At 40.0% G+C, this 20,107-nt stretch overlaps 1 protein-coding gene across 3 annotated transcripts in view; it reads left to right on the plus strand.

Annotated features, from left to right (window-relative positions):
- The window catches only part of LOC138617846 (CUB and sushi domain-containing protein 3-like), a 229,538-nt gene that overhangs the window by 195,918 nt on the left and 13,513 nt on the right, over window positions 1-20,107 (plus strand). For all 3 annotated transcript variants that reach the window (XM_069693161.1, XM_069693160.1, XM_069693162.1), the window contains exons 59-63: window positions 3,370-3,552; window positions 11,033-11,206; window positions 16,081-16,254; window positions 16,734-16,807; window positions 18,120-18,231. In XM_069693161.1, coding sequence (XP_069549262.1) covers window positions 3,370-3,552; window positions 11,033-11,206; window positions 16,081-16,254; window positions 16,734-16,807; window positions 18,120-18,231 — 717 coding nt within the window. The remainder of the gene's footprint in view (window positions 1-3,369; window positions 3,553-11,032; window positions 11,207-16,080; window positions 16,255-16,733; window positions 16,808-18,119; window positions 18,232-20,107) is intronic.

Here is a 20,107-nt window from a genome sequence, read left to right on the forward strand (position 1 = left end):
TGAATGTGTCCTTGGCTTGATTCTGCTTAACAGACAGTCAGCCAAGGTGTCTCCAGTTTAAGTGTAATGAACACTCAGGCCTGAACAATGAGAATTTCCCTTACAGTATTCACACAAAGATTTGTTTCCAAGGCTGGAGCCATTGAACATCCATGTAAACAATGACTTGCAGTCATGTAAATAATGACTGTAATTTCTAGAAAAATAAACAAAATTGGTGAATTGTTTATCGACCTCAACACATCCAATATTTGCATTCATTAGCAAAGCAGGAATCTGTGTTTTGCTTTTATACTGCCACCTGAAGGCTTTGCTGGGAGCTTGGGATGAAATGATGGGTGCACAATGTGTCTGACTGGAACTGGTATTGCATCAAGTAAGACAGATATTGTTAGAATCCACTTTGTGTCAGTGGGAAAATATGTTAATGTATAACTTGTATAAAGTGAAAACAACTAAACTGAACTTCCTTCAAAAAGTAGTTAACTACCCACAATGCCTGTCAAGTCCAAAAAAAAAATCAAGGGAGGCTGACATTGATTTATTTATTAGACAACCAATTTCCGTATGCACTGCAGGCATATTATGGATGACTGTGTAACAAACATCAAATACATACATACAGGATATTGGGTGCAGGAAAGACACACAATAAGCTTATTTTCTGCAGGGTCCTTTCTTACCTATCAATGTTGTTGTGTTGTGCTAATTTAGAAAACAGATGCATCCAGGGTTACATTCCTCATTGGAGCAAAAACCTACTGCCATCAAAACCTTCATTACTTTTCTTCTGAGCTTATAATTTGCAACTCTCAGATGAATCCTGTCTGGAGAGAAAGTTAGTTTCACCCAGCAATGATAAACATGTCCAAGTGGTAAAGTCCTTGGCAACAACTGAAAATAAACAAACAAATTAATTTAAGGGAGGAGGCGTAAGCAGGAACAGCCATATGCATCAAACTGACTTCTTACATTTAGTGTAATAGTGTAATAAGTATACACATATTAGGACCTGTTAGATGAGACGAGGGCTATGAAAAAGCAATCAAATAAAGACTGGCAACTGTAATTTCATCAGGGTTAGCACTGGGTTAGGACCTGACAATGTAGTGGGCCAGTACTTAGCCATCTGTTTACTTTGGAGAGATGGTGCTATGAGAAGAAGCCAAGAATAGGCATGTGTAAAGAAGAGACTGAACAGAAAATACTCCCCATCGTGATTATAATTTGACTGGCTCTTTAACTTATACTGGACAAATTATATAACTATTATGGTGCATTTTAGAATGTGGATGTGTAAATAAAAAGTGGTCATTATTATTAGTTTTATTATTACGGTGATATGATAAGCATCATTATTCAAGCGTTACAGTTCAATAAATTGTGATACTGTAAGCCAGGCGTTATGCCATACTATATGCTACTTCTGTCGTCGTTTACATTGTGACCATAGACTCTACAGGTACATAAAAGTAGATGTAGCTTGCGGTTCTGAAAAGTAAGGGCCAAGGCCTCAAACTGCAATACCACTGAGAGCCACTCGGGGTTGGTTCCAAAAAGAATATGGCTCCATCGACTCCCATTCAACTTCTCTCATGAAGTACAAACTCAATATATTTGTTCCACAAGTCATTGTGGTACCATTCGCTTAAGTCACTTCTCTTTTTTTTTTTCTGGCGATCCATCTGAAAATAATCATGAATTTGATTTCAGCCTCAAAAAGATAAATGTTTGGGGGCGTGTCTGTTTGATTGACAGGCCTGTGGTGCAGTCAGGTTTGTGCTATAGGTGGGCGGGGTGTAGTGTTGTCGGAGAGTCACATCCACCACTTGCTCCTCCCTGGCCTGTTCGAATATATGGTAACTTCTGTCTTCAAAATAGCAAAATGGCGACAGCCAAAATACAGAACCCGAAGCTTTATGCATTATGCAAAATGATCCATTGTGTTTACCTGGATTACATTATGCACAGCCAGCATCAAGCTGCAGAAAAATACACAACAGGCAAACTTTGTTCTGTAATATTGTCAAGTAGCCTCTTTATATTTTGATGAACAATTGGGTGTGTTTGACCATCCAGTTAAAACCATTACATCCCTGTATTTGGTTAATTTTAAGGTTATTGAGTCAATAATAAAAACCTTTCGATAGGATTTAGGCGCAAACGTCAGTGCATTCTCTAAAAACTGTATCGTAACAAACCGTATGTTTACAAAGGAGCCTATTTCCTTCAATAACCCACAGTTAACAGCATAGGGGATGGATTGTAGAAATGGAAAAGACTCCCATGTTTACAGCCATGAGCTGTGGACAACTCAGGAAGATGTTTTTTTGATGACAGAGTGGTTTAGGGAGCTTTAAAAATACTACTGTGCATTAACCTTACTTCATTAAATTTAGGGCTTCAGTCAGTGGACTGAAAAATTTAATGTTGACGTCAATGCAATGAAACTTGATATGACGTGAACGAGGCATAAACCTTGTTACCAAACTCATTTGCATACAAAATCTCGCAGAAATACATACGGCATTGTAAAAAATTGTTATACGTTGACATTTTTATGGTGAAAAATGCAACCAAGTTGATTTCCCTGGAATAATCTTTACTGATCACAGTCCCAAAGAGGTCAACAAATTTCCACTCTCTCACATCTAATTGCTAATTAATGACCTGTCAAATTGCACATAGAAGGCAAAACTCAGCACAGTGCTATTGTGTTAAAGCAGTGACTCCTCTGTTGAAGCAATTCACAACTGCTCCAAACCATTTGAACCATAGAAGTAAAAGACAACAGGGAAGCCAATAACAGTTCCAGATCACCGCCACATACATTATTAACACCTATTTGGTGATGAACGTACAATGACTAGGCTTTTCTTTCTACAGAAGTCTTCTGTTCAGCAAATTATCATTGTAATTAATTGCTGGTGAATAATTGGTGGTCAAGTTGCAGTTGCACACTTACATTTTTGAATTCCTCACCATTCTTTGGTGAACAATTTCCACCATGCACAACTTTACTATATACAGCTGTTTCAAATATTCGAAACAAATACTATGTGACTGAGAGGATCATTATTAAGCCTGAAAGGATAATGATTCTTAATAACAAGTGCATGGGTTAGATCCTAATGGCACAAGAGGAGAGGCTCAAATAGAAAATATTGATGGAAAAGAGGGCCTCCTCTGTGATGACTTGATAACCCCATACCACTCCCCTGCATAGTTACTTAGTTTGTTCAGACACAGTAGAAACTTTATTGATAAAAATTGGTGTGTTTTATTTTGAATTTGACTAGGCTTTAATCCCTCTTCACCATTTAAGATGATTTCTGATGCAAGTTGTTTATGTTTGACCACCGATGGCAGTGATCACCTGTGGCGACCCTGGTATTCCAGCGAGCGGACTCAGATTTGGTGAGGACATCACAGTGGGCCAAAATGTGACGTTCATGTGCCAGCCGGGGTATGTGATGATAGGAGGGGACAACGCTGTCACAAGAACCTGCACCAACAATGGAACCTGGAGTGGAACCATGCCAGCATGCCAAGGCAAGTACAATCCTCAAACACACATTTCACATACACCGCATTGTACACATGACGCAGGAGACAGTCAACCTTCATAACCATCAGCCCACGCTGTAACAACCTTGGCACGGTAGCACACTGTCACGTACAATATAAAATACATGCTTACTCCCTTGGATCTAACGAGATTAGCAAGGAAAGTGACACAGGACTTCCTTTGTGGTCAGATAGTATCATACTGTTTGTTTAAGTGCTCTGATATTGCAAATGCATATGACACATCAGACTGGACACCTGCAAGACACACAGACACATATTTGCACAAGAAGGTACACATATTTGCATGCACACTTCCACAAGTATACGCACACACCCACAGGCAATTTTGAATCTGTTTCCCAAAATTGTATCTCTACATTACAGAAGTAGTGTGACAAAGTCTTTTCCAGTTAAAGGCCCACAGATTTGGAATATTCTGCCCTTAGAGATAAAAACATGAAATGATTTCAAAGCTTTCATTACTGAGGCGAAACTATGGCTTAAACAAAGACAAACCTGTGAACACTGAGATCCGTAGGTCTATAGAGCATCACTACCTTTTTTCCTTTTTGTTGTTGGTTTTCAGTCATACTTAATGATTATCATTAGTGGTCATAATGGTTTCAATTCATGTTTGTTGTTTTTTGTTTATATATGTTTTATTGTTAATTTACCGTTGAAAAAATCTAACCAACAACAAGTAAGGCAGATTATTTATGGCTAGAAGTCGTTTATACAATGCATCGGTTACATTTGATTTAAATGTAGTATTGTCCCTTACAAATAAATTGATAAATGAGATGAACAAAAATTATAATACATCTCTGGGTAAGAGACAGATTTGCTCAGCTTGGTTTGAGAAAAAAAAAGTAAAATATATGTATAGCTAATTTTTAGAGCTCTTGATCTCGGGCATCGTGATTTCACCCACACCTGCATCTAGAGTTGCACCTGCAGTGGCGCAGAGCCAAAGCTAAAAGTTCCTCTGACATGAATGGCCCACAAGTACTCTTCATCACAACAAGGATCTCTCTAATTGTACTCCAACAGTAAATCATTGGCTTTCTCCCTCAAAGTTTGTGCACACTCTATGATCAACATCAAAGTTGGAAAACCCAGTGAGAGGACTGAGCCCATCAGCGCTACATCACTCTATGATTTATGACGCTCGAGTGGAGGTATAGATTAGCATTTGTGCCTTTGACACCCGAAAGTAAGTATCGCAGGGAAGATTAACTTGTGCAGCGAACAGTTCAAAAGTACACCAGGAGAGGAAGGAGCCCACCAGGCATACGGCGGCTCATTGTTGCTAAGGAACTGTTCCCAGGCTGCTCTCTCAGTTACAGCGAAGCGAGCTAGCGTTATATTTGCCTCTTGAGAAATGGGAAAGGACAAATGAAATGTGAGAAAAAAAAGACCTAGAGTGTGAGAGACAGGACATGTATACAGACAAACATCAAACTGTTGGCGAAATATAGAGGCACCATCCAGAAAGGCAAAGAGTCACAGGAAATAAAACAACAAATTCTTAGAAAGAGAAAGCATATCAGGGAAAAACACAGAGCCTGTTTGTTTGTTTTTCTTGTTATTTAAAGGCTGTTTTGGTTTCTAGATATATCTTGTGTATGATGAGATGCTGGTAGGAACCCAGAACCAGTGTGTGTCATTCCCACTCCTTCGCTCAGCTCTTAGAGAGCTGTGGTTTTTAAGCCACACGCTTCTTGCCCTCCTCAGGCTCGCTGTACGATCTCGCTTCGAAGTTTACAACATCCAAGCTCACACTCCCCCGAGCTCTAATCCTTGACAGCTGCCGTAAACCTCGAGCTTAGGCTTCACCCACACTCACGCATCACCATGTATGCATACAATCGCATCGGGGCATTCAATTACAGAAATGTATCTCTCATGCGTACATACACATAGATACTTACACACCGTCACGTTATCTCCCTCTTCTTTGCTGCTGCTGCCTGAGTGCTGTCATCTACCACTGACCTATATGCATTAGGCAGTGAGCCACAAGGTCTCCTCTGACTCTTATCACTCTCCGCTCCTCTCACCTTTTCAGTCGCACTTATTTTTCTCATGGGGGGATTGAATAAAAGGAAGGTAAGAGAGAAGAGTCTGATTACTAAGTGGGTGCTCTACATTAATTTCACCACTCCTCAGTGTGGATGTGGTATTAAGAGGGAATACAGATGTTTGGAGCTCTATTTTCTCCTTGTCACTGCTCCCTTCCTCTCCTTTGGTCTGAAACTATCTAGGACAAGCAATAGAACAGCTCACTGGTAATCACGGCTTTTTTATCATCTCTCTCGCTGACAGCCTACGCAGCAAAATGTCTTGGAAAAGGATCGAGAAAATATCTATTTTCTTTTCTTTCATCTGAAACTGAAAACAGCCCCCGTTCCAGTAAGATTGTTTGCCTTTTTATTTTTGCGTGATTGGGTTTAAGTTAAAGGTGCAGCAGTTCAGACGGGGTAAGCTGTTGAAAAACTGTTATTTTGCAGGATATCTGACATCTTGTCATAGATTTGGATGATGTGCCATTGGGATATGAGCTAATATTCCAGAGAGGTGGGGTAACGGATACAGAGGGAAGTGAGAGGAAAGGAAGGGAGAGGCAGAGAGAGAAAAATAGAGAGTAAAAGAGAAACAGGGCTTTTACATGTGACGAGGCTGCGCATAATTTTATACTTAATGCGTCTGTTCTCACGACAGCATTTGTGTGTGATGCGCAAACAACCGCTGCAGATGACGCATCCTAAGCTTCGCCCGGCAAGGATTCAGTTTGAATCCCAGGTTTGGCATGTTCAGCTAAGAGGGACTAATGCTGCTTAGAACTACTTAGGAAAATGGGGATGCTCTCTGCTTCTCATTCAGTTCTGCCTGCCACCCTTGTCTCCATTTTTTTAAATTTATTTTTTAAGTGTGTAATTTCTGATGCAGTTCTTACAGGATTTGTAGGCCTACTCTTCTAAGCAGCGTAGTTTGCCTACTTGCACGGCTGTGCTCAAACAATCTCTGTCTTTCACTTTCTTCCTTTTTGTTTACATAGATACTGTCAGAAAACTCACATTCACACTTCTGCTTTACAACATCCAGCTGGCTATTTTAGTGAGGTAATTTAAAATGGAGGGCCTTTTTTTAATCTAATGCTTCAAAGCAACAAATCCCAAACTGAGAACACACTTAACTAATTCATTAACTTCAAAGAAGACATTAAACAACAGATTGCAGCATCATTGGCATCAGATTTTGCCTTTAACTTGTATTCACTCTTCATTATGGCTTAAATATCCTTCCAAATATAGCATACTTCTAAAACACATACTGTATACTGTACACTCTGACAAAATGTCCATATGGAAATCCTTTTCGATCCGCTGCCAACCAAGAACAAAAGACAGTTCCACCTTGGAGAGAAAGTCTGCATATCCCACCGTGGCTCGCTCCACATTTATTGTAATTCATTCTGTAGAAAAAGTTTTTTTTTTTTTTTTTTTTAACGAAACCTAACCTGGCGAGAAAGTTTTTCCTACATTATATTATGTTTACTGCCATATGAATTTGTAATATGAATCTACTCCTTTTTTTAATATATATAACCATGTCACGGTAAAAACAGCTTTCAAATATTCAGTAGTGAATTTGTTCATAACATATAGAGCATTAAAACCTACTTTATGTACTAAGTTTGCATTTATTCCCTTTATGCATCTTAGGTTCACTCTTATTTAGTTTTAGACCGTTTTAGATTAATGTTAGTCCTGAGCAAGCATTGTAAATTTAGTAATCAAGTGCAAGATCAAGGGCTAACTTCAGGTGAAAGTCACTTTAAATTAAATAATGTATTATCCTGACTTGATTCTCTAACCAACAAAATACAACTGTAGGTGAATTTATTGATCTCTCCTCCAGAAATTGATAACTGAAAATCATCAGTTTTGAACTAACTTTGGCATTAAAATCATCATGATGTCTTCTGGCATGCAGTATGCCAAGGTGCATGGATGAAGGAGTTACTCTACTCTTCATATAGGAGGATCATCTCTAGTTTAGAGAGTTGCAAGCTAAAGTACCCTGCTAGGTAACATTGTTCCTCTAATGATGCAGACTAGTGCAGCTTGTGTTTGTGGTCCTGCCCAGTGCAAAAATGTACAGTGCATCTAGAAAGTATTCACAGCGCTTCCCTTTTTCCACATTTTGTTATGTTACAGCTTTGTTCCAAAATGGATTAAATTCATTTTTTTTCTCCTAAAAATTCTACACACAATACCCCATAATGACTAAATGAAAAAAGTTTGTTTAAATTTTTTGCAAATCTATTAAAAATAAAGAACAAAAATATAACGCATACATCAGTATTCACGGCCTTTGCTCAATACTTTGTTGAAGCACCTTTGGCAGCAATTACAGCCTCAAGTCTTTTTGAGTATAATGCTATAAGCTTAGCACCTATTTCTGGGCAGTTTCTCCCATTCTTCTTTGCAGGACCTCTCAAGCTCCATCAGGTTGGATGGGGAGAGTCAGTGCACAGCCATTTTCAGGCCTCTCCAGAGATGTTCAATGGGGTTCAAGTCTGGGCTCTGCCTGGGCCTCTCAAAGACATTCACAGTGTTGTCCCGAAGCCACTCCTTTGTTATCTTGGCTGTGTGCTTCGGGTCGTTGTCCTGTTGGAAGATGAACCTTCACCCCAGTCTGAGGTCCAGAGTGCTCTGGAGCAGGTTTTCATCAAGGATGTCTCTGTACATTGCTGCATTCATCTTTCCCTCCATCCTGACTAGTCTCCCAGTTACTGCCGCTGAAAAACATCCCCACAGCATGATGATGCCGCCACCATGCTTCACCGTAGAGATGGTATTGGCCAGGTGATGAGCGGTGCCTGGTTTCCTTCAAACATGACGCTTGGCATTCAGGCCAAAGAGTTCAATCTTTGTTTCATCAGACCAGAGAATTTAGTTTCTCATGGTCTGAGAGTCTTTCAGGTGCCTTTTGGTAAACTCCAGGTGGGCTGTCATGAGCCTTTTACTGAGGAGTGTCTTCCGTCTGGCCACTCTATCATACAGGCCTGCTTGGTGGAGTGCTGCAGAGATGGTTGTCCTTCTGGAAGGTTCTCCTCTCTTCACAGAACAACGCTGGAGCTCTGTCAGAGTGACCATCGGGTTCTTGGTCACCTCCCTGACTAAGGCCCTTCTTCCCTGATCGCTCAGTTTGGCCGGGCGGCCAACTCTAGGAAGAGTCCTGGTGGTTCTAAACTTCTTCCATTTACGGATGATGGAGGCCACTGTGCTCATTGGGACCTTCAATGATGCAGACATTTTTCTGTACCCTTCCCCAGATCTGTGCCTCGATACAATCCTGTCTCAGAGGTCTACAGACAATTCCTTGACTTCATGGTTTAGTTTGTGCTCTGACATGCACCGTCAACTGTGGGACCTTATATAGTGTGTCTTTCCAAATCATGTCCAATCAACTGAATTTACCACAAGTGGACGCCAATCAAGTTGTAGAAACATCTCAAGGATGATCAGTGGAAACAAGATGCACCTGAGCTCAATTTTGAGTGTCATGGCAAAGGCTGTGAATATTTATGTACGTGATTTTTTTTCATTTTTTTTATTTTTAATAGATTTGTACACATTTTCAAACAACTTTTTTCACATTGTCATTATGGGGTATTGTGTGTAGAAGTTTGAGGAAAAAAATTAATTTAATCCATTATGGAATCGGGCTGTAACAAAACAAAATGTGGAAAAAGTGAAGCGCTGTGAATACTTTCCGGATGCACTGTACTTAAGAGTTTGCCTTCATCTGTATATTTTTGTTGTGTATTTTGTGTGAGACTATCCGTGTTGTTTTTCTGCCAAAAGACTAAAACTTTGGCTTGAGAGCTGTGGTGTTAACACGATAGTTTAAATAACTAGAATCATACACTAAACATCTGAACATGCCAAGCAGTTGCAAGGCTTGAATTTAGCCTGAATTAAATTTGCCGATGTTTGTTCAAGTGTTTCTCCGTACACAAAGATGCCTGAAAGAAAGCAAGACTTGAGGAAACGATGGGTGTTGAGGGACGATAGCAATTCTATAAAACAACTGCTATAATTTATTCACATCCCTAAAACCCATATCCCATCTGCATCCCCATGGGTTCATCTCCAAGTGTGTCAGAACAAACTCTCAGCTTTATTGTGAATTCATTTATTACATTTGTTGAGCAGAAAGTTTATGGCTTACACAGACACAAGATGTCCCCTCATTTATCGCAGAAATTATTCAGTGTACTCCAAACAGAGAATTCCCTCACAGTCAAAACACAGACTATTTCTCTGGGCTAAAGACCTAGTTTTCACTTGATTGTAACCCACACTGTGCAGACTGGTGAATTTTTACCACCTCTATTACTTCATGATATCTGTAAAATAGCACTATATGTGGTGTAATAATGATAATAAATTCATTTTTCACCTGCATGTAAAAGTCCTGCTGTGTTTGAAAAGAAGCTGCGCTCAGCCACTTTGGAACATGAATATATTTATAATCTGGATATGAATGAGAAGATAAAACCTGTAAGAATGACAATTTATTGGGGAAAAAGTGAGTGTTTTATAGATTTTAACAACAGTTCTCCCTATTAACAACACTATGAAAATTTGGATTAGAAATGCAAGGCCCGTGGTGTAGAACTGCACTCACCGGCCACTTTATTAGGTACACCTTGCTAGTACCAGGTTGGACCCCCTTTTCCTTTCAGAACTGCCTTTATTCTTCGTGGCATAGATTTAACAAAGTGCTGGAAATATTACTCAGAGATTTTGGTCCACATTGACATGATAGCATCACGCAGTTGCTGCAGATTTGTCGGTTTTTTTTATTTGCAATTTTCCTAATGATCGTGTCCATTCAGAATCCAGTACTTTTCGAGACTACTTTGTCATCTTGGTTTAATACATATTTTGACTTTGCGTGTCTTGGTTCTTAAGTGACCAAATTCCCACTGCAAATATTGTGAGTGTTTTGCTTATACTGTGCTCATACATGTGCTGGTCATACAGAGCAGCACATGGTGCCCATAAACTACCAATGATTTAAATTTGAACTCCAACTTCATGTTTGCTGGAGACCTTTCACTGATGCAGAGGGCAACAACATGCAGCATTTATGATTCAGCTTTTAACATTAGAGAGGCCTGTGTGCTGTCAGAATTATAGAGTTGAAATATTATTGAAATATTGAAATATATATTGAGTTTTAAAATGTTCTGTGACTTTTGTCAGATCTGGATTCTCAACAATACATTGGAGATCAATTAGTCAATTGGCTTTGTTTTGCTCTCATGTGTGTCTTGTTTTGTTTTTTGCCCAAAAATCCTTTCCAACCTTGTTGTGACTCTTGAGTGGACCTGTTTTGTGCATGGATGACACTGCTAAGCTTGTGACTGTGTCCTTACTATCTACAGTGGTGACATGTCCCACACCCCCACCCATCCCCAACGGCCTCCAGGAGGGCTCTGTCCTGGAGTGGGGCACCAGTGTGAGCTACAGCTGTTTGCCCGGCTACGAACTGTCCTTCCCTGCTGTTCTTACCTGCACGGGGAACGGGACCTGGAGCGGAGACCTGCCTCAGTGCTTGCGTGAGTCACCATCTCCTCCTTTCATTTGTACCTACCTTCCTGATAATTATAATCATAAGTATAGAAATCTGTGGAGGAAGTCTCTCTGACCTTGGACTGAAATGGTCGCGGTGACATTTCTGTTGCCACCTGAAATGTGGCAATATACACAGTTAGTGAAATAGGATCTTTTCTCCTGATTTCTCTTTTTAAACATGTTCAGGCATATGAAGTGTAGGCCACATAATTAAATTCTGGCATCCTGTTGCTTTCCCTCTTTCTCATCTATTGATCAGAAATTCATATTACATGATTGGGAAATAAAGATCAAAGATTCTGTCTTGCCACATGTATTTGACAATGAAACTACCAAGGTTTCCACTGTGCATGAAAGTTGTGAAAACAGTGAATACGGAGAGGTACAATACTTCCCTCAACATTACACATTATTCTTTGAGGAAGTCATGACAGGTAATGTCTCAACGCTCTCTTGATGGTGATACCTGCGTGCTATTTTACAATTTGTATCACCATCATTACACTAGTTTTAAGTTGTGCTCTCCACACCACTTTGCTGTGTGGCCCTATAGAAGGTTATTTCAACTTGATAAAATTAATGAAATTCACGAATAAGAAATATAATTTAACATCAGCACCTTTGTGGAAAAAGCTGAATTATGCTAAAAATAGAAGAAGACAGGTTTGTACACAACATCAAGGTCCTTTTTGTAAGCAGTCCGTCATACTTAATCTTAAAAGCACTTTCAGAGCTACAAAATGGCCTTTTTTAATATCAAATATTGGAACTTTTTTGGGAGGAGAAGGACATTAGATCCTTCTTGTTCATGCCCATTGCATTACTTGTACATTAGTACATGAAATGGAACTTCGAATTAACATTTTGATTAAATGAAAAGTGAATTGACCTCTAGCCCGAGAGTCAAAGCTAAAATGTTAATGATTAAGATGATGATCTGAGTGGAGGCATGAGTGGAGTGTCTGATGCTCCAAACTACATTAAAATCTTCTCAGACGCATCTTTGCAAGCATAATAATAACCTCTGGTATGCATGACTGCTCAACAGTGTCTCGCTGTCATCAGAATCACTCTTGCATTATATCAGTCAGACAGAAATGAAATATCAAGAAGGTTCAAGTACTTACACTACATGTCTTTCTTTTTCTCAGAATGTTAGTTAGGACTGAGTGGAATAAAACAAACGCAGCTAAAAAATAATCACGTACGATACTTGAAGTGCTAAAAGATGTGTTGTTTTTATCTGAAGCACTATCACTGAAACTGGTTAATGAAGACATTCCTTTTGTTTTGACTGGTAAAGAGCTGCATTTTCTATCACACTGATTGGTAATTGCACCTTTTTTACTCGATTTCATTTTGTATTTTATTAGCTGCATTCATTAATAGTGCATACAGTTACTACAATGTATTTCAGTACCACATGTTGGATCACAACAAACACAAACTGTCAGAGAACCCTGAGCTCACTTAAAAAGGACTTCATTTACATGTGTGCTCCTTTGAAATTGATGCTAATGACAGGATTGGATGCTAGTGGCCATATGTATTCAGGCAGACGTGGCCCCATTTGGGTACTTAGAATCTGAGATTGAGCTGACAGACTGCTTGTGTTTGTGACCATGCAACTAGAAGCACAGTACCTCGTGCAGCCATTTGATCTCCTAAATGCCCACATTGCAGTCGCTTGTTGTTATTTATGCAAGTGAGTGTGCACGTTGCTTTCTGTCTGCAGATATGTGCTTTATCAAAGCAAAATGACCAAAGTTTTCCTTGAGGCACACTGGCATCTCTGTGTTGTGGCCCTGCATTGCTGTGATGGGTGAAACATGTCAGGAAATGGAGAAGGTTCCACTTGGTAAATGTACCATGTCTGGAAGCTGTATGCTGCAATTATGACGAGCAGTGTCATTCCTCAGCACACTACAATCATTTTTCCACATCAGCACCCCCAAAACAACCCCCTACAGCACCGTGTGTGTTTGTGTAACATTGACAAAGAATTGTTTGACGTAATAATTACATTTAATAGCTCCATTATTCATGACACAGAGTGCAGGTTCCAGTGATTGACAAAATCCAAAATTTACACAAATTGAGAGCCATTCACTATAAATATAATTCAGTGTGATCAATAACCAACTTCTGGAAAGGACTTGGCTCTCCTGCTACATTACCCGAAGTTGGAGTAAGTCTGTGATAAATCACTTTGGCTTACCAAGGCAAATAAATGAGGCTGGGAAATGGGAACAAAGGGGGAGAAAATGCTGATCATATTTGGTGTAGAAAAGGCTATTATCTATCCATTAAAATGTCAGCACAGCACTGCCTACAGCAGCCTCAGGTGGTAGTTACTATAAATCCTGAAGCCATTATTAAGAGGTAAATCCTTAGTTAGTGTAACCGCTTGCATGTATTTAAAGTACTGACCATTACTGTAAATATGCTGTATTATTTAATAAATACATGCATTTGTAATGAAGAAAGTTTAAAGTCACATTGGCTTATTATGTTTCTGTATCAGTGCATGATGTGCAACTACAAAAATATTCTCCAAGAAATAGTCAATACTTTAAATTTACTCATACCAACAGAATATTTAACTCAACAGGATGGATAATCAGATTTGGCTCCATCACACACATTTGCTGCAAATGAAACCTGATCATTTTATTCAATTTATTTTTGGTGCAGACTCAATTTAATGCCACCGCCTTGCTGTTTATTAGGCATACAGTATGCTTGCACTGCTGAATATTTCAGAAATGGAATTGCAGTTCATCTTTAACTCAGCACTTTTTTAGTTAAAATACACTACAGAAAAACTGCAGGAGTTACAATGAATCTGCAGAAGCCAATCTTTTCTTTATGGCTGTACTTTGGCAGCCAAACAGGATTAAGATGCATGGCCATGTTCACTATAATAACACGCCAAAAACGGTCAAATTCAGTGTCTGAGAGCGCTGGTTCATGTGTCTGCAGGGATAAGTCTGTGATCCCAACTTTGAATCTCGCCTTTGCATACTGATTACTTCAAAGCATTGATAATTCATCAAGGAAGGGAAGAGGGTGTGAGGGTGGGAGAGAGAGAAAGTTTGACTCATCTCTTTCTCTCACTCCTCCACCTACACACACATATACTGTATGTACATACGCACACACGGGCACATTAAATATGTTGAGCTTGGGTTGGCCTGGGACCATTTTTCTTATATATCCATAAAACAGTACATTATTTCCCTGCAGCTTGAAGCGTATGACTGATGAGCATGTCACCTGTTCGGCCTGTATTGTCAACCCTCCACAAAATGCCATCTGAATACAAAGTCTTTCTATGCCGGTTGAGAAGTGACGGGAATCGTTTTCAGTTCTGGCCTGACATTTGCATCTTTATTTGTTGTCATATCAAACACGGTCAAACTAGTGCATACTGGGGGGGTTGGAGCTCATAATGCGGCGTTTTCACAGGGGAACCTACAGTGCTGGCAAACACGTTTTCTTGGAGAAGATATGTCTTTGAATACAAGGATTTGTTTCTGAAGATAATAGTATTTGCAGTAATGGCTTTATTCAAGCATTCCTGCATGGGCTGGATTCTAATCTCCTCTTTTACCAGATATCTATTATGTATGAAATTGGCTGTGGGAAGACCCTGTTGGTTCCTGACTTCTAGGAAGAGAGAAAGCAAGAACTTATCTCTGTCTCCAGACCTCCACGCAGCAGCACATGTCAGGTCTGAAGGAGCAGTCTGCCTTATTATTGGCTTGATCCCGCAGTGTTCTGGCTGCGTGACTGAATGTTGTGACTCTCATCCTTGCCTCTGCTCTCACACACACTGAGCATTTGTGAACCTCCTTCAGTCAACAAAAAACTTGTACTGATTAGTATGCTTATAGTTGATTGATGGATGCACATATAAATTAAAGATGTATAGAAAGATACTGTGGGAGACCGTAAAATGGCCTAGTTCTCTCACCATCAAATCCATTTAGACTAAATTATTCCAGTCAGTTTGATGAGATGTCTATAAGCAATAAACTGAAGCAGCAGAAGTGATAATCCATCGAGCTTCGTCTGCCGAGGCTGCGGCTGGAGTCCCATTAAAAAAAGTGATATCATAAGAGAGACTTTAGAGAGCAACAGCAGCAGCAGATGGCTTCAGTTGCGTTAACCTCAGGGCTCTGTCAGAGAAATTAATATTTCACTTGCTAATTATTTTGATCTAAAATTGAGAGGCATGACCTCCCTCTCTCCCTCTTTGCTGCCAAGATGGATATTCACTTACCTGCTGGAACCACTCGCCAGCTAGGCTGATTGTTGAGAACAAAAAAATGATTAGACGGAGCAATTCATCCTGAGACAGGAATGTCAACGCATCTTCCCACGTGCAGTAAAGAATGGGTAAAAGACTTTGTGTAACGAGCACAATGTCAGTGCAATCTGAATAATTCAGTCCTTGAACTTAAATAAATAGGATGTAATAAAACATTACAAAAACAGAATGACTCAACGCAGCAACGAGAACCACTGCAGAAACCCGTGGACGGATCATGTTTAGGTACAGCAGAAGCCGACACAGCTTTTTATTTCTAAATTAAAAACTGAACAGACATCTGAATGCTGCATTAATCTGACTGTCTGCTGCGGTGTTCCTGATGTATCATGAAGCGAAAAAGTAACAAATGTTTGAGTTGTAAAAATTAATAAGCTGCAGATCAATAGGTCGACTGTGTTGACATGAAGGAGAAATGGTGCAGCAGTGCAGTGTGAATGTACCCTGTGTAGTTACAGGAACATCTGCGGTGGATTTGTCAGCTCCGAGCTTATCATGTAATATTACACTCTTTTTCCTCTGCAGCCAAGTTCTGCGGAGATCCCGGCACACCTGCCAAAGGACGGCGAGAAGGACGGAGTTTCATTTTCAGGTCAGAGGTGACGTTTAGCTGCAGTGCCTCCTACCTGCTGGTGGGATCAACAACAAGCATGTGTCAGGAGGACGGCACCTGGAGCGGATCGCAGCCTCGATGTATAGGTATTGATTATTAGTCTGTGCACTGATTCAGCTAAACCACAACTAAAAAGAATGTTTGGGACTGGAGTGTAAAGTGATTTACGATGCACTAAATGGTGTTACAGCAGAATCTGAGACATAGAGACAGACGGAAACAAAGACTATTCACACTCTCATTAACACCTAAGGGCAATTTGTAGAACCACCAATTAACCTGGCATGCATGTTTTTTGGATGGTGGGAGGAAGCCGGAGTACCCGGAGAGAGCCCACGCAGGCACAGGGAGAACATGCAAACTCCACTCAAAGTATTCACAGTCAGAGAGGTTAAAGATGGAAAAGTAATTGTGCCAATGTTACCACGCCACTTCAGTAATTGTCCTACGCTACATGGTACTCCAGGGAGAAATTACTTTTTCATTATCAATGTTTGCCCCTTTGTCGTATTCTAATTTTTGATCTCCTACAATCTATTATCGTCACAACTATTTCTTGTTCCAGAGCCCATGAGAACCACATGTGAAAATCCAGGGACACCGGAGCACGGCTTCATGAATTACACAACAGGCTTTAAGGTAAAATGAGCACTTGTTATTTGTTGAATTTGTCCTAATTATTTCAAACAGAACCAGAAAATTACAAAGAAGCTCAACGCTGACCTGCATTATATGGAAAGGTGTTTGCAACATTTTGTGCCTCAGTGTAATTGACATGCATGCATCATAAAAATGGATTTTTGGGCACTCAACTAGGAGAACATACATGATATTTGAAGTGTTTGGGTATTGTCCTGGAGAGGACGAGAGAGATGGCCGTGAACAAGAAGCACCAAATCAAAATACCACTTAAAGTGCTCAGCTCCACCGTGTTAACCGTACTTAGTCCTCCAGTGGGTTTTCCAGGTAAAATCATGAGTTATTCCTTTGGATGCTGTTATGTGGGTGCAAGGATGTAGCAGTGAAGCATGCACATATCCATCCATGGTGGTTACACAGAAGAAGAAAAACAACCGGATTCCTCTACTGCCTCGAAAGTGTGTGTGAAGACATGGTGGATTTGTCTAGATCTATGATAATGTGTGCTGTGTGCAGTTTGAGGGTGTGTGTGTGTGTGTGTGTGTGTGTGTGTGTGTGTGTGTGTGTGTGTGTGTGTGTGTGTGTGTGTGTGTGTGTGTGTGTGTGTGTGTGTGTGTGTGTGTGTGTGTGTGTGTGTGTGTGTGTGTAAAAATGAGCGAGGACAAAAATGCATCAGAGTCAAGAGAAAAAGTAAATTGATATCAGGACCACTGGTGTATGCTCAGTAGCTCCCTTGACATGCTCTCAGGCAGTGTCATTTTATTTTTTCATTTTATTTCCTCCCAGCTGCTTTTAGAGTGTCACTTACAAGTTAAATGCAAACAATTTCTTCACAACATTCAGCAGAATATCTGATATGAAATTTGTCTTAAATGAAAGCAGAAGCAGCTTATTTGGATCAGTGCTTTGTAATGGCGGATATCATGCATTTTTCTGCATTACTGAACAACTTTACCAACATCTTGACACCACCGAACGAGAAAATCCCATCAAGACTTTCTTTAAAGAGTCGACTGGGATGGATGCTGAAAAAATAAAACTCATTTATTAAGATAACAGAAAACAGCTTTGCTCCATTTTTTTTTTTTTTACCAAAAAAAGCCATCTCCCCCACTTTCTAATGTTTGTGCATCAGTCAAGAACACAAACATGGACTAGTATTCATCTGCCTCCACACGCTACAGATAATCATTAAAAAAAAAAAGGGAAGAAAACCTCTAGTGTGCAGTATTGTTTCCAAGCTCTTCAGATTTGATGCTGGGAGCCTATTGGCATTTGCATCAGTGTATTGACTCTGTCTGTTTGTGGCCAGGTGGGTAGCAGAGTGGACTTCCAGTGCCAACAGGGACACATCATGCAGGGCTCCACCACCAGGCTCTGTTTGCCGGATCTCACCTGGACCGGCATCCAGTCCACCTGTATCCGTGAGTGCTTGTTATTCATGCTCTCGCTATGTCTTTAGATCACTCTCCCTGGTTTTGTGTTTCACTACCCCTCTGGTATCTTGTTACTATTTATCCGCATTGCTGGCTCCTCTCGTTTTCCTTCTCCTCACCCCACACCCTCTCTGAGTCTGCTGATGTCTTCTTTCAGTGCAACTTCTCTCATTCGCACAGTTCTGCTGTGACCTCTGACCTTACAGTAGATTACAGCTTGTGCTTCAATCAGCCTGCCATCATTCTGAGAGTGAAGTGTTGACCATAATTACTGTCATTGTGTTTGAACTACCCAAACTGTCGACCATCGCCAAACTAGAGCCGTGCAGTGTAGCCTGTTTGCTTTGCCGAGAGAAGGGGTTTTCTGAAATGTGATGCAATTCGCTATCTCAGTGGAATCCCTTTCATCTGAGGCATTTTTTTAAAAAATTTTTTTATGGAAATATTCCCACTTCAAATCTTAGTATAGGCTGCCTTTCACTAAGCACTTACATTGTAAACACTTGAGCTGTGTGATGATAAGGGGATTCAGATGATGTTTTGCAATCTTGATTTCATAACTACAAAAAGACGTGACACCCACTTGAGGCCCGAAGACATTTATGCTGAGGAAGCAGAAACATTGTATTACCTACCCTTCATTCTCCGCCTGATCTACTGTGCAGCATGGCTTCACGTGTGTGTTTGTTGCAGTAGGAGAAGGGGAACTTTTATAGGGATTGTGAATCCTTGAATATGTGCTTTTTACTGTGCACACACTCAGCAGTTTATCAGGTACACCTAACTGGATCTAATGCAGTCTATGAGGACATCACTGTGAAATCCTACTCTCATGAGAGTTAACAGTGTGTTTTAACCGCTTTAGAGACTTGTTGATTCCACTTTGTGTTCATTTTGGAGGTTGTAGTTTGTTAAGCTGCTGAATTGAATTGGGTTACACTGCAAGGTACTTCAATATTCACCATCACTGAATTAAAGCTAGTAGGGTGCATTTATATGGTTGAAAGCAGCCAAATACTTTATGAAATAATAATTGTATAAACTGTAATATATAATGCAAATTTACAATAATATAATTTGCACTCTTTTTCCTTTATTGCATTTTTTACAGTTAGAACATTAAATAACAAAAACAACAACAAAATATTCATTAAATCATCACTGTCAGGGTCTGATTATCATTCCTGGAGTTTATTTTCAAATTGAAAATGTTTTAAACATTCATTGACAACAGAAAAGAATGCAAAAAGCACACCTGTCTATACTTCTGTCACTTGATGGCTCCTTAGCCTTTTCTGCTCCACCTGCATCCTCTGTAACTGTTGACCCTGTCAGCCTGCTCACTGTGAAATGGTTCTGGATGTTGCGCATCCCCTGACTGATAGGTACCTTAAAACAAAGCAACAGCCAGAGCAAATTTAAGTCAAAATAATTATAGGCTGGTGCTCCAGCAAGCGCCTAAAAACTGACACTTAAAAATGTCATTCTAACCAAATAACTATCATTTTGTGTCTGGAAAAGTCTCAGCAGTTGTGGGTGGGGAAGAATATCTGCATGCAGATGAATGACTGATGCAAACTGTGCCATACATAGTGTGCATGCACTGCTGCCAAAATCTTTGAAGGTTTGAGATGACATGATCCTTCGGGAGACAAACTTTGTGTTGGACCTGCTGAGAGAACAGGAAAATACCATAACATAAGAAACAGACTCCCAACCTCCAAACACGAATATAGAGTTTCAAGTTTTAAAATGAAATTTCACTTTCAAGTCACTTTCAGGTTGTTAAACACCAGACCTTTTTATTATCCTGTGAGGAAGCCTAATACATCATAATGTAGCCTGCATTGTCATGGAAATGAAA

The sequence above is a fragment of the Brachyistius frenatus genome, unplaced genomic scaffold (genome assembly GCF_029030835.1).
Source record: "Brachyistius frenatus isolate BFR_SWC_R1_liver_20210118 unplaced genomic scaffold, ASM2903083v1 Contig_14, whole genome shotgun sequence".
Classification (NCBI taxonomy): Eukaryota; Metazoa; Chordata; class Actinopteri; family Embiotocidae; genus Brachyistius; species Brachyistius frenatus.